The sequence below is a fragment of the Canis aureus genome, chromosome 8 (genome assembly GCF_053574225.1).
Source record: "Canis aureus isolate CA01 chromosome 8, VMU_Caureus_v.1.0, whole genome shotgun sequence".
Lineage (NCBI taxonomy): Eukaryota > Metazoa > Chordata > Mammalia > Carnivora > Canidae > Canis > Canis aureus.
Window position 1 is genome coordinate 53951098 of NC_135618.1, and position 16291 is coordinate 53967388.

The following is a 16291-nucleotide window of genomic DNA, read 5'->3' on the forward strand; positions in this document are numbered from 1 at the left end:
TTTAACCTCTGTATATTACTATATTTGATACGAGTTCCTTATAGATAGCATAGTTCACTTTGTTTTGTTTTTTATTCAATCTGACAATCTCTATATTTTAATCGAATTTAGGCTATTCTTTTTTTTAGACTTTATTCTTAATGTAATTTGTTATATGGTTGGGTTTAAATTTATCAACTTGCTATTTATTTTCTTTCATATCTATACTTTATTTTTTCGTTTCATGTCTTTTTTTTAGATTAGCAGTATTTTTATGATTCAAATGCATCTCTGCTACTAATTGATTAGATTGAGCCTCTTGGTTTTAGCAATATAAACTTTTCCAAACCATGTGCACATAATATTTTTTCCATTATTCAAGTCTTTTTCAATTTCTTTCATTGTCTTTTAGTTCTCAGTGTACAGGAATTTCACCTTCACGGTTAAATTTATTCCAAGGTATTTTATTCTTTCTGACACAATTATAAATGGGATTGTTTTCTTAATTTTTCTTTCTGATAGATCATTATTGTGTGTAGAAATGCAATGGGTTTTTAAACATTGATTTTGTAAACTGAAACTTCACTGAATTCATTTATTAGTTCTCTTTCTTATGATTTTATCTCCTTTTGAACTCCTTTATTCATATGTTGTTTCCTAATTTCATTAAATTGTCTATTTGTGTTCTCTTATAGCTCACTGAACTTCTTTAAAACAATTATTTTGAATTATTTTGTCAGGTAATTTTTAAATCTACATTTCTTTGGGATAAGTTACATGAAGTTCATTGTGATCCTTTAGTGGTGTCATATTTTGTGTTCAAAATTTTGTTGTTGTTCCTTGATATTTTTTGCGTGTGTTCCTTGTAGCCTTGTATATATGTCTGTGCATTTAGGAACAGTCACCTCTTCTAAACTTTATAGACTGACTTAGGTGGGGAAAGATCTTTACCTATGTGTGAGTGTGAGGGCACCAGGTGGGTGGGGTATGGCATCTCTGGTTCTGATTTCACTGGGGTACAGCAGTATCTCTGGCTCAGGGTGTTGGGGTGAATAGTAGCTTAAGCTCTGGACTGTTCCATCAGCTGAGTTTAGCATTATTGAAGACTGCAAACATCTTTGACACTGAAGGCTTTAGTGTCTCTTAGCAGCAGTAAGGGCTGCGGTTACTAATAACAATGGCTGCTGGGACCTTCTTGCTCTACTTTTCTCTCAAGGAGGGAGGTTGTGAACAAAGAGATTCTTCTTGGTACCAAGGTGTGCTAAGCTGAGGAATGGGTTGATGTGGGTAAAATGCATTCTCTACTCTTCTATATGGCCATGCCTGGATTTTTTACTCCACCAGGTTGCTGCAGCCTCTTAATTGTACTCCAGAGCTCTCCCAGGGTTATTTTCTCTGTGAATATTTGTTAAATCATTGCCTTGGTGGGGGGATGAGGCAAGCACTGAGCCTACCTAATCCATCATCTTGCTGATATAACTCTCCACTGTTTTTTATAAAAAGTCAGGTGTTACTCTTGTTAGAAAATCTCTTATAAGTGAAAAGTGTTTACCTCTTGCTGATTTAAGATTTTCTCCTTGCTTTTGGCAGTCAGCATTTTTTCTATGTCTGTGTACAGATCTATTTGTGTTTATCATACTTGGTATTCACTAAGCTATGGATGTGTAGATTAATGTTTTTCATGAAACTTGGGAAGTTCCACCATTTCTTTTAATATTTTTCTGCTTCTCTTTTTTCCATTTGACATTCTCATTATGCATATATTGATGCACTAAGTGGTATCTCACATTTCTCTAAGGCTTTGTTCATTTTTCTTGATTGTTTTTCTCTCCATTCTTCAGGTTTAATACTCCCTTTGTATCTATTTACTTTTCTAATTATTTTTTCCTGCCAGTTCAAATTTATTATTGAGTTCTTCTAGTGAGTTTTTCATTTTAGTTATTATACTTTTCAACTCCTGAACTTTCATTGAATTCTTTCTTTTATAATTTCTATCTTGTTATTGGTAATCTTTAGTTGATAAAACACTATCATCGTACCTCCCTCTACTCCTTAAAACATGGTTTCCTTTAATTTGAAAATAGTTATAATGACTACTTTGAAGTCTAAAGTCTAAGTCTAAGTCTTTGTTTATTAAATCTGACATCTGGTCATTTTCAAAGGCAGTTCCTATTCCTAGATCTTTTTCCTTTGTATGGAACACAGTTTCCTGTTTCTTCTATATCATAATTTTTTGCTAAACTCTGGATATATTAAATACATATTGGTTCTGTGGGTATCACCCTTTCCCAGGGAACTTTTCTTGTTTGCTAGTTTATTTAACTGGCTGGGATGTTTCTGTGAAATCTATTTTCCTTGTAGTGTGAAGCCTCTGGTATTGTTCTTCAGAGGATGCAGACCTGGACATGGAGGCATGAGCATGGAATGACGTGGTTTGAAGGTCTCTTTTTGTCTCTTTCCATGTCCAACCCAACTGTTAAGCTCTACTAACAGCTGGCTGATTTTTGTATTTCTGTCATCAATGTCCTAACACATAAGTTGCTCCATTGAGGTAACCATTAAATATGAACTTCTGGGATCCCTGCGTGGCGCAGCGGTTTGGCGCCTGCCTTTGGCCTAGGGCGCGATCCTGGAGACCCGGGATCGAATCCCACGTCGGGCTCCCGGTGCATGGAGCCTGCTTCTCCCTCTGCCTGTGTCTCTGCCTCTCTCTCTCTCTCTCACTGTGTGCCTATCATAAAATAAATAAATAAATAAATAAATAAATAAATAAATAAATAAATAAGAACTTCTTTGCAGAAATAGTTTGAGGTTAGTGTTAAAGATTAGTTTCACCCTAGGAGGGCTCTTCATAGCTATGTCTTTCCCTGGTTCTTTCTAATAAAGGTAGCTAGCCTATTTATATCTCCAATGAAGCTACCAGTCATTTTGTAACTGTTTTAAATAAAAACTTCCATTGTTTTGAGACAATCTTTAGGCTTGAACTTCCCTATACTGTTTCAAATAAAGATAATTCTATAGAGGAGAACATATGAGCTCTCTGTTTTACAGTCTAACTCTACCCCTGGGTAAAATTTCTGGGCCATCACTCCAAAGTTGAGGGCAGAGATGGTGGTGTGCTTCTTTCTTGAGTGATAACACTATTTCAGAAGCTGGGTGCTCATTGGGAAACAGTAGATTCTACTCTTCTTAGCTTATCCCTCTCAGCATGAAGACTTCATCCCAAGAATGAACTCGAGTTCAATATATCATACTACACCCCAGGTAGAAGATCCTCCACTTTCTGTATAGAGAATAGGTGGGAGAAGGGAACCCCAAATTCTCAATTACACTCACCCAGAACTTTGCCTCTGCAAAATGTGAAATGCTTACATTCTTTCTCCCCCAAGAATTTACCTGAGCCCTCAGTTGTAAAGGGTAGGGAAGAGGGAGCTTTGTATTCTTGGCTGCACCTGCCTGAAGTGAAGTTCTTTTCTGAGCAACAAGAAGAAAGAGAAGGAGTGAGTTATGATCCAATGTCACGGGATTTCACTATTTTTACCAAGTTTAGTATATTTATTGAATAAATGCCTCTTCATTTGCTATATGCCCATAGGAAAATTTCCAAAGCCTTTACACAATTATTATTTAGATGATTTTACCACTTTCACTAGGGCACAGGTCCACAGATCTCCTCACATTGCCATTCTGGTAGTGTTAAAGTACTTCAAGATGAAGTCCTACTCATTTTTCCCTTTTCTTCATAAAAGAAAGTTATTCTTTAGCCTTTCAGTGTTTAACGGACTTTAATTGTAATAAATCACATTTGATTGATCTCAGCTGTAGCTGCAGTTTTTCCTGAGGCATCCGATTCTAGAAAAACCACACACTATGGAATCCAAATGTTTTAATTTGTGGAAATAAAAACCAATGTGTTCTGAATTGATTGGACAAAACAGTTTTCAAAATTATGCCAAATTTCTGTTCTGCCATCTTAAGATCAGTTTCCCAAAGCTATTTGGTCTAATTAAGAGTAATAAAGAACAATATTATCTTGTAATATTTATCTTGAAAGTATAAGCCAATGAGTTTCTTAGGAAAAATCTAGTTAAGCCTTGCTGATTTTCTTGGCTTCTATTCCTTATTGATCTCAAAAAAAGTTATTTATGATTAAGTATTCATGACTGTTTTTTAGAGTTTCCCTAAGCTCTTGGGATGATTTCCTTCACAAGATCCAAGTGACAAAAGCTATTTCCCTGAATGTTTTAGATTCTGTCTTTTAAGCAAATAGCATATGATTTCGCTCATATGTGAAATTTAAAGAACAAAATGATGAATTGGGGGTGTAGAGAAAGAGACAAACCAAGAAACAGACTCTGAACTATAGAGAACAAACTGATGGTTATCAGAGGGGATGTGGGGGGATGAGTGATAGGGATTAAGGAGTGCACTTGTGATGAGCAGCAAGTGTTGAATGGAAGTATTGAATCACTATACTGTACATCTGAAATTAATATTACAGTGTATGGTAACTGGAATTTTAAAAAAACTTTAAAAAATAAGTTCCATCTTTTAAAGATTTAAAGTACACATTGTGGCATGTTAATTCACAAACTTTCTACTATGTCGAATGACTTTTTCTTCCCCCTTGATCTCTACCATCATTCTTTTAATGAACTATTTATTATTCAAAATTTAGTCAAGTTGTACATGATGCTGAGGTGATATTCAAATACTTCATGGAATGACTAGAATATTCTTTTTTAATGTCTTTGAGATTATTCCACAGTTTAGCTTTCATGAAACCACCCACTGTAGACCAGACACCTAAAGAGCATTCACTTTTATGATTCTTGTTTTGAAAATATAGAGAAAAGTGTCCAAGGAACTATCTGGAGAATCTGATGATGAAGATGTACAAAATGAAAGACAGAGAATCCTGGGGCAGCCTCAGAAGGAATTGGATTCCACAGTGCTTATTAAGGAACTCACAAAGGTAACATCATTCACTGGCCAATATACTGGCTTTATTTATCCCTAAGAACTTGTCATTGGTGTCCATTAACTGTGGTTCTTCAGAATCAATATGTATTTTTCCAGTGAAATAGAAGAATTCTTGTGAAACTTTCTAAAATAGTGGCCACAGCAGTCTGAGGTATTTATTTATTTGATCTTCAAATACTCTTTGCTACATTGTGTTTTCTGGATTTTTTTAGATATATTTTAAGTATCCAGTTGTTCTGGCTGTGAAAAATATCTCTGTTACAATTCAAAGGGGAGAGTGCTTTGGATTGCTTGGATTCAATGGAGCTGGAAAAACCACTACCTTCAAAATTTTGACTGGAGAAGAGACTGTTACCACTGGGGATGTGTTCATTGAGCACTTTAGCATCACTAAAAGCCTCCAAAAGGTAAGACACTATTGCAATCTAAGATATGAGAAGCTTGGTGCCTTGGGGGTACAGGTAACAGGCAGGTGTTGAAGATAATAAATGGCAATCATGATAGACATTGACATTGATATTGATACTGTTGACTCAGTAGGTTCTGGGGAGAGACATAAGCTTTTGAGGAGATAGGCAACAAGAATTTTAGACAAGATTATCTTTTGTGTTCTTTGAAACCACTAGAGTAAAAGGCAAGTTGTCTCACAGTACATCTAACATATGCCAGACAAGGTGCTGTAAGGAAGGAAAGACTGGGCAGAAGAAGCATTTCACTTATAATTGCAATTCACTTGTAACTGAGGTTTTCATGTACCTTAAAGTTCTGGAGCAGGATGGCCTTCCAGAGTTGTCCCAAATCAAGGCAAGGTACCTGTCTTTTGTATACCTGAACCAACCAGTCATTGTGTGCACATGCAACCAGGGAGAGACTGCATAACCTTGGGAAAAGCTAAGTAGGAAGAAAAATTCAAGAAGAAAAAAATGGTTAGTGGTGTCAGCTTCTAGGAAATCTCAAGTGGATGTAAAGCCTAAATAGTGTATATTGGATTTAGCAACTAGAATTTCACTGATGCTGTTAGCAAGAACTATTGTACTGTGGTCAGTTGAGTGGTAGTAATGGGAGCCTAAATGGTGCATTTCTTTCTTCTTTAATTCATAGGACATTGTCATTATGACATAAGGAAGATGGGGTTGTGGGAGCCTGCATGCTCTAGGATGAACAGTATCCTAGTAACAGAGGTGAAGCTAAGAATTTGGGTTAAACTTTGAATAAAGTTGGCTTTGAAGGAAAGGGAAGCATTAGAATTCACCCTAAGCTGTGAGACTGAGACAGGAGATATTTTATACATTAAACAGATTTATCACATTTATACTAGAAGGGAAAAAAATGAAATAGAGGAAGAAGTGAAGCATGATGATAGGAGGTGAATGGGTTCTTCCAGATGGTTCTTGGGGTCAGAGATTCTAAAATTCCCAGCAGGCAGTATGAAAGTACTTCAAAAAATTAAAAATATAAATATAAAACAATCTAGAAATTTCACTACTATGTATTTACCCAAAAAAATAAAAATGCAAAAAAAAAGAAAGAAAAGAAAAATGTTAATTCAAAAAGATATATGCACCCCTATGTTTATTGCAGAATTATTTACATTAGGCAAGATATGGAAGCAGTCTAAGTGTCCAATGATAGATGAAGGGATAAAAAAGATGTGGTATATACAATGAAATATCACTTAGCCATAATAAAGAATGGTACCTTGCTATTTTCAACAACATGGGTGGACCGAGATGGTATTATGCTAAGTGAAAGAAGTCAGACAATTTAAAAAAGATAAAAGACAAATACCATGTGATTTTACTTATAGGTGGATTCTAAAAAGCAAACAAAAACAGAAACAGATTCTAGATACACAGAACGAACTGGGAGTTTCCAAGAAGGAAGGGGATAGGTGAAGGGGATTAAGAGGTACAAACTTCCAATTATAAAATAAATAAGCCATGGGGATGATAAATACAGCAAAAGGGGATATAGTCAATAATATTCTAATTACATTGTTTAGTGACAGATGGCAACTACACTTATCATGGTGAGCATTGCATAATACACAGAATTGAATCACGATATTGTAAACTAATGTTGTATGTCAACTCCATTTCAATAATAAAATTTAAAGAAAATAAGTAAAAATGGGGTATTGAAGTCTCTAACTCATATTTTTAGTTGTTTATCTCCCTTCAAGTCTATTGTTGTTTTCTTTATATACATTGGAGCTCTGATATTTGGAGCATAGATGTGTATAACTGTTATATCTTCATGGCAAATCAATCCTTTCATTGATATATAATATTGTATTTGTCCCTGTCATAGTTATTGACTTTAGGTCTATTTTGTCCGATAATATTATAGCCATCCAGCTCTTTCAGGCACTATTTGCATGAAATTTTTTTCCTGTCCTTTTTAACTCTTAACCTATTTGTGTCCTTAAACACAAGTGAGTCTCTGACTAGATAGTATATATTTGGATCACGTTTGTTTGTTTGTTTTTAATTCATTTTGCCAATATATGCCTTTTGATTGGGGAATTAAATCCATTTACATTTAAAGTAACTACTGATTGAGGTGCACCAGGGTGACTCAGTTAGTTAGGTGTCTGCCTTTGTCTGATGAGGTCATGATCCTAGGTCCTGAGATCGAGCTCTGTGTTGGGCTCCCCGCTCACCAGGGGAGTCTGCTTCTCCCTCTCTTTTTGCTCCTCCCCCCAACTTGTGCTCTGTCTCTCTAATAGATAAATACAATCTTTTAAAAAAAATAATGTAATTACTAATAGAGAAAGACTTTTGCCATTTCTTGTTTTCTATATCTCCTATCTACATTTTTTGTCCCTAATTTCCTCTATTACTGCCTTACATTGTGTTTAGTTGATTTTTTTTGGTAGTTTCATGTTTTGGTACAATTATTTCTTTTTGTGTATATTATACAGATATTTTCTTTGTGATTACCATTGGGATTTCATCTAACATCCTAAAGTTGTAACAATCTCTTTTGAATTGATAGCAACTGAAATTCAATCATGCACAAAACTCTACTTCTATACACCTCTGTCCCCATGTCTACACTTTGTCACTGTTGTCACAAATTACATCTTTATACTTTGTGTACCATTAAATATTATTTTATGCATTTGCCTTTTCAATACTGTATATAATAAATAGTCATTGATCAAAATTATAATAATTCTAGTTTTTATATGTGCCACTGTCCTTTGCTTTATCAGAGATCTTTATCTCTTCACATGGCTTCAATTTACTTCCTAGTATCCTTTAATTTCAATGTAAAGGATTGTTTTTAGCATTTACTGTAGGGTGGATCTGATGGTAAAAATCTCCCTCATCTTTTATTTATTGAGGAATTTATTTCTCCTTATTTTTGAAGGATAGTTTTGTTGGTATAGAATTCTTGGATGATGGTTTTTTTTTCCACTTTAAATATATCATTCCACCACCTTCTAGCCTCAAAAGTTTCTGCTGAGGGGCCCCCTGAGTGGATCAGTAAGTTAAGCATCCAACTCCTGATTTTGACCAAGATTTGACATCAGGATCCTAGGATAGAGCCCTGTATCGGGCTCTATGCTCAGTGGGGACTCTGCTTGAGAATTTTCTCTCACCCTCTCTCTCTGCCCCTCCCCCTGCTCATGCTCACTCTCTCTCTCAGATTATTTTTTTGATTAAAAAATTTAAATTATAGATGAATTGAGGAATTATCTTATTTTTACATAAAAATGCTGGGATTTTAAGTGGGATTCCAGAATATTGACATATTTATAGTGAACATATGTTTCCATGTATTGGGTCTCATTAAATCTCTCAAACTAATGGTTTTAAAGTTTTACAGAGATAATACACTACTTAGAATTCAGCTTGTTTGGATATAAGATCAAGAAACAATAAGACTGTGCAATTTATTTCTATACATATTGTTTTCATATTAAATTAATTGATTTTATATTTTATTATTTGCTGATGGTCTATTGAGTGCAACTGATTTTTAAAAATGATTTACTTATTTATTTTAGAGAGTGTGTGTGTGTGAGCAGAGGGAGGGGCAGAGAGAGAGGGGCAGAAGCAGACTCCCCACAAAACATAGAGCCAGATATGGGCCTGGATCCCAGGACCCTGAGATTCATGACCTCAGCCCAAATCAAGAGCCCAGTGCTTAACCAACAGAGCCACCCAGACACACTGAGTGCAATTGATTTTTAAATATTGAACTTCTAATCAACAAAATTACCAAATTCTCTTAATTCTAATATTTATCTATAAATTATATTGAAATTTTTACTTTTAAATCATGACTGCTGCAGATAACGAGGGCTTATTTTCCTTTCTAGTCATATGCTTTTTTCCTTTGCCTTATTGCAATGGCTAAAACCTCTCCTCAGCATGGAATAGAAATGGTAGTTGCAGATTCTCAATCTGAAACTCACAGGCAAACTTTCTTATTCATGTTTTGTTTTTACCTGTAAATGCCTCTTATTTACCCTAATTGGCAAAAAGATATTTTCACTGTGTATAGAATTTAAGGTTTGCCATTATTTTTCTTTAGCAAATTCATCTGTTGTTTCACTATCATCTAGTTTACATCACTACTTTTGAGAAATTAGCTCAGTCTGATACTCCTTTATAGATAATATTTCTTTTCTCTGTAGTTGCCTTTTAAATTTTCTCTTTGTTATATATATGCTTCATTATGAAATAGTTAGATCTGAGTATTTTAAAATTTTGTCCTTCTTGGAATGGACTTGACATACCTCGATTAATCAGTTGGTGTCTTTAATTAGTTCTGGGTCATTTTAACTTATGATTTCTTCAAATATTTCTCCTGTTCTTTCTTTCTCTCCTCCAACTTCAGCTATCCAGATAGTTCCAGTCTATCCATATCTCTCATTTTCTCACTTCCCCATTTTTAATTTTTGTGCTGCATCCTAGATACTTTCATATTACCTAATCTCCAGGATAATTTCTTCCATTGTCATTAAATTGCTATCAAATGCATCCACAAAGCTTGTAATATGCTTTATTTATTTATTTACTTACTTACTTATTTTTAATATTTAGACATTATATATAGTTCATCCCCAAAATATCCAGGTGACTTTATACTTTTCTTTTTCATAAAGATATTTTTAATTTTAATTCCAGTATGGTCAGCATACAGTATATTAGTTTCAGGTGAACAACATAGTGATTCAACAATTCCATACATTACTCAGTGTTCATCATGATAAGTGTACTTCTCACCTCTATCACCTATTTCACTCATCCTCCACCCACCTCCCCTCTGATAATCATCAGTTTGTCCTCTATAGTTAAGAGTCTGTTTCTTGGTTTGTCTCTCTCCTTCTTTTCCCCTTTGTCTGTTTGTTTCTTAACTTCTGCAAATGGAGTGAAATCATATGGTATTTGTTTTTCTGTGACTTATTTCACTTAGCATTATACTCTCTAGATCCATCCATGTTTTTGCAAATGGCAAGATTTCATTCTTTTTATGGTTGAGTAATCTTTATATATATATATATATATATATATATATATATTCATAAATCAATAGACACTTGGGCTGCTTTCATAATTTGGCTATTGTAAAGAATGCTACAATGAACATTGGGGTGAAAAAAATGAACATTGGGGTGCATTTATCCATTTGAATAATGTTTTTCTATAAATAACTGTAGTAGTAGTAGTAGAATTAACTGAATAATAGGGTAGTTCTACTTTTAATTTTTTGAGGAACCTCCATACTGTTTTCCAGAGTGACTATAACAGTTTCCAATCCTACCAACAGTGCAGGAGGTTTTCCTTTCTCCACACCCTCACCAACACCTGTTGTTTCTTGTGTTGTTGATTTTAAGCCATCCTGACGGGTATGAGGTGATATCTTACTGTAGTTTTGATTTACATTTCCCTGATAATAAGCGATATTGAGCATCTTTTCATGTGTCTTTTGGCCGTTTTCTTTGAAGAAATGCCTGTTCATGTCTTCTACCCATTTTTAAATTGGATTATTTGGTTTTGGGGTGTTGAGTTTTATAAGTTCTTTACATATTTTGGATACTAAATCTTTATTGTATATGTCATTTGCAAATATTTTCTCCCATTCAGTAGGCAGTCTTTTAGTTTTGTTGATGTTTCCTTCATTGTGCAGAAGCTTTCAATTTTGAAAATAAAAGCAAAATAGCTTATTTTTGCTTTTATTTCCCCTGTCTCAAGAGACATATCTAGAAAAATATTCTATGGCCAAAGCAGAGGAATTACTGCCGTGTTCTCTTCTAGGATTTTTATTGTTTCACGTCTCACATTAAGTCTTTAATCCATTTTTTTTAATTTTTGTGTATGGTGAAAGGAAGTAGTCGAGTTTCATTCTTTTACATGTGGATGCCCAGTTTTCCCAACACCATTTGTTGAAGAGACTGGAGACTGTTTTTGTCCCATTGAATATTCTTGCCTCTTTTGTCAAAGATTAATTGACCATATAATTATGGGCTTTCTATGCTGTTGCATTGATATATGTGTCTATATTTGTGCCAGTACCATACTATTTGATTACTACAGCTTTGTAGTACAGCTTGGAATCTGGAATTGTGATACCTCCAGCTTCATTTTTTTTTCATAAATACGTTTTTGAGTTTTTAAAATTTATTTGAACATAATAAGCACAATCACTTGCGTATCTGATCTGATAATCCCAATATCTGAAGTCACTTCAATTATGTTTCAGGTGAGTATTGTTTCTACTGATGGCATTCATGGTATCTTTTTTCTTTGTTCACTGAGTTGTGGTTGTATGCAGCTCATTTACTTTCAAAATTATATGGGAGAATAATTTTATATCTAGAATAGAAGAAAGGGTTTGTTTTGATTTCTGCCAAGAGACTAGGGGTGTAAATGGTCTGAGATTATTGTAAATTAATTAATAAAATCTCAAAGAAAAAGGTATGAATTTTAATTATTTAGAATAATTTTAATTATTTTTAATTTTAATGAATTTTAATAAAATAATGTTATCTTTTTCTCTCATCTATGTGCATCTGAAAGCAAATCCATAAAAGGTTTGGTTATTGGCAAAGCAACACTCATTGCATTCTTCTGTTTGTGGGAGTGGGGAAAGGCTTTGCTTCTGGTTCAGCCTTACTGTGAAACAAGATCTACACACGGCTGCACAGGTTGTGCAATGCAAAAATTTCCATGGTGGTCATGCCCTTTAGAGTTTCTTATTAATGAGGGCAGAATCTCATATTCTAATAGTCCTCCAAATTCTGTGGACTCTGGGATTTTATTTTAATCTTTCATTCTTAAGATCATTAAAGCCGAGTTGAGGAACCTGTCATTCCAGCATTTTACAATAGATCCAGCAGCTATCATTGTGTAGCCTTTAGAAAAGAAAGATCCTTGGTAGGACTCTTAGAGACATGGCCTGGAGCACTGTGGTCTTCTGTCTTATCCAGGGATGCTCAGCGGGATAGATGACTTGAGTCCTTATTAAGGCAATTCTCATTATCAGGTGAAGTCAAGAGTTGGCTATTGTCCTCAGTCTGATGCATTGCTGGAATACATGACTGGCCGGGAAATAATGATCATGTATGCCAGATCATGGGGGGTTTCTGAGCCCCAGATTCAGCTGTATGTGAACAGATGGTTGAGTTCAATGCAACTGGAACCTCATGCTGACAAGCTTATCGGAACCTATAGGTGAGTCGTTTCATTATGATGATCTTTTTGATGCTGCTGTTAATGTTGAGATGCTTTCCTATGTTTCTGGTGTTTGAAATAAATACGCACAACTCCACGTTAAGTCCCTCTGTCACACAATTATCTAATTGTAAAACTGTATCACGGGTTGTTAGGTTTTAGATAATAGTAATAAAACAGATCAATGTAGTTCCGTGTCTTTCCTTTGCAGAGATGAAACTAAAGCTCCTACTTAAACTATAGCCTCTAAATATCAAAAGGGATTACATTATTCTTCCAAGTGTCCATTAGACTCTTTGTCTCCCAAGAAAGGAGGAATCTATGCTCTTTGAATTATAGTAAATTTATATACTTGGGAAATTATGGTACCCTAACCACAAGTAAATAAATGCCACTGACAATGTACTTCTAAAATCAGTTACATAAAAGTCACTCATCTACATTTCAAATGAAAATCAATTGATATATACACCTGTACTGGGTCTGCTAACTTATTGAAGTACAACTAACCAGCAATGTGGAATTCCATGTTACATGTTTGATGATATGTTTGTATAACTTCTTTCCCCTAAATTTTCTCTCCTTCTATGACCATAAAGTGGAGGAACCAAACGCAGGCTGAGCACTGCTATTGCTCTAATGGGAAAGTCCTCAGTCATTTTGCTGGATGAGCCATCAGCTGGCATGGACCCTGAAGCCCGACGCCTGCTCTGGGATGCTGTGACACGGACGCGTGAAAGTGGCAAAGCCATCATTATAACTTCCCACAGGTGTGGCTCATTTGGAGGCTTGAATGAGGATTTGCAAGTATTGTAGTGGGTATAAATGAGAAATGAGAATAAATATGCTTAGGTGTGTGAGTTCCTCCTCAATCCTAATGAATGAGATGACCAAAAATCCTCAATTGAGTTAAATAATTAAGAGTGGGGAAAGAGCAGGAACTTCAGGAGATGTTGTGTTTGAGGATTTGTACTCTATTACTAATTGAAAATTTTTCACTTTCCAACTATGATCTCTGTGATTAGCAAATTCCATTTCACATTGAAAACAGAGTCACACTGGGTGACGGGCACTGAGGGGGGCACTTGATGGGATGAGCACTGGGTGTTATTCTATATGTTGGCAAATTGAACACCAATAAAAAATAAATTTATAAATTAAAAAAAAAGAAAGAAAACAGAGTCACAAAATCCTGGCTCCATTTGAATTATAGACTGTCCTCCAAAACAGAACTTTTTATGTTATCATGTTTTGCTAGAATGGAGGAATGTGATGCCTTCTGTACCAGGCTGGCCATCATGGTGCAGGGAAAGTTCCTGTGCCTCGGCAGCCCTCAGCACCTCAAAAACAAGTTTGGCAACATTTACATCCTGAAGGTCAAGGTCAAGAATGATGTACAGGATAAACTGGAGGATTTAAAATATTTCATCACACTAACATTCCCAGGTAAATTAAATTGAGCTAACATTTATAGGGATGTATTAAATCATGTGTTTTTTTAATTTCACCATCCATATGTTTTATGTCTTCAATAACTATTTTCTGAGGGTTATTGGTATTTATTGATCTTCCATACTGAATTCCTTTTGAGAATCCTTCTTTCTATAGGTTCTTAGCATAATAAGGCATACATAACAAAAGCCAAAGCATACATACAAAAAGGTTCTCACTTAGTCCTCGTATCCCTTTAATTAAGGCAGCTTTGGATTTGTGCTGTCAATATAAATTATATTGCTAAAGTTATATTTTTTAGTACAATTCTCAATTATTTTCACATATTACCCATGCAAAGTTTTAAGGCTTCTTCTCCACCTAAGCATGTATCCCTAGTCTTTTGATGCATACCTATACCAGGATATGGTATAGAAATGCAAACAAGAACCACTAAGTTTTTCTCTTCTCTCAAAACTAGTTCCGCTTCTGCTGCTAAATTCAACAAGCACCTCTCTGCCTACATGGTGTATAATACCAGAGATGGCAACTATTTCTTTCTGTCTTTTACCTCTCTTTCCTAAACATAAAGCAGAAGCATGGCAAAGATTTTAATAATGCTGATTTTTCATCTTACTTTTCATTTTGTTAGACTGAGCAAAATATAATGAAGTTCTAACTGTGTATCAGGCTAAGGAGTTTATTTATCTTCCAGGCAATGGAAAATAGCATGATTGATTACGCAGTAGGAACAGAGATCAGAAACTAGATAAGAAATGAATGGAAGAGCAGATTGGAGAACAGATATATGGGAAAATAATTACCTCAGTGTTGATCATAGTGATTGTGATATCCCTATGATGCATGCATTAAGAAGTGCAATACTCACCTAATGTATTCATTCAGAACATATTTTTGAGTACTTATTCTATTAGACTTCTATTCCATGTGGTGTCTAAATTACCACAAAGAGAAGCCATGACCAAAAATCCTCACTTACTGTGTGCTGTCCCAGCTCTGCTTGAAGGAAGGACACTAAATACTGACCCAAGACCTGTCCTTGAGGATATGGACACAGAGGTTTAATGGGAATGTGGGTTCGAGACACATTCTCAACTGTCAGGTAGTTGTTGCCCCATTCTTCCTCACATCATTCTGGAGCAAATACCTATTCAAATATGACAGCATCAAGAAAGAACTGCCATGGAACCTACACTTAAATGTTGATTTTTAAATAGAATAAATATATCGCAAGCAAAAGTCATCTAGAATGTATATTTTAAAGAGGATTTACCACAATAATCAGATATTTAGAGTAAATAATTCTACATAAACCCAAGGAAATCCAAGTGACCTTGTGTTCCTTTTTTAAAATGCAAAGATGATTCTATTTCTACAACATGGAAGAGTATATATTCTGAAAAGTACTCCTGGTAAAAATGAAACTAGAAATTGGTAAAAATTAAAACAAATGCATCTTTAATGCAATAATTGGCTTACAAACAAAAGAGAAAAAAATTTAACACCAGAAAACAAGAAAAAGAAAGAAAAAAACAAACAAAAAAAGAAAATGTGAGCAGTTAGACAATGCTAATTGTGGAAGTAAATGCCATTGTAGCACTGAGATCAGTGATGAAGCTCTGGACCTTCTTCAGGGTTTGGAAGCTCATGCTGAGACTGCCATGTAAAGGGGGGACCCTCAAATGGATAGTCAGGAGCATCCTCGGATTCCAAGCAGGACCAAGCAGAGATCCTCTCTGGAGAAAAGGATCTCAAATTTAAACTTACAGTGTGTAGGATGCAGATATGAGGAAGTACCAGAGGAAGGTATTAGGTAGGCCATATTACTTGATACATCCCAGAAGACTCAAAGAAGGAATCCTACAGGAGCAACCCTAAAGCTAAGAAAGACTTCATCTCCCATCTCACCTTCTATATAGGAATCTCCTAAAGCTATACGAAAATTAATCTCATTTAAAGATAAATCACTGAAAATGTTATAATTGAATCCCACAGAAAAATATAAAAGAGGATAAAAGAAAATACCGGTCAGCCCCGGTGGCTCAGAAGTTTAGCCCCGCCTTCAGCCCAGGGCGTGATCCTGGAGACCCGAGATCCAGTCTCATGTCAGGCTCCCTGCATGGATGCATGGAGCCTGCTTCTTCCTCTGCCTGTGTTTCTGTCTGTCTGTCTGTCTGTCTGTCTCTCTC

General features: G+C 35.1%; 1 protein-coding gene across 1 annotated transcript in view; it reads left to right on the forward strand.

Annotated features, from left to right (window-relative positions):
• Window positions 1–16291, forward strand: part of LOC144319219 (phospholipid-transporting ATPase ABCA3-like) — a 134911-nt gene that overhangs the window by 113363 nt on the left and 5257 nt on the right. Inside the window, exons 24-28 of the mRNA XM_077907074.1 lie at window positions 4829–4954; window positions 5175–5369; window positions 12463–12650; window positions 13250–13420; window positions 13909–14096. Of these exons, the coding sequence (XP_077763200.1) occupies window positions 4829–4954; window positions 5175–5369; window positions 12463–12650; window positions 13250–13420; window positions 13909–14096 (868 nt within the window). The remainder of the gene's footprint in view (window positions 1–4828; window positions 4955–5174; window positions 5370–12462; window positions 12651–13249; window positions 13421–13908; window positions 14097–16291) is intronic.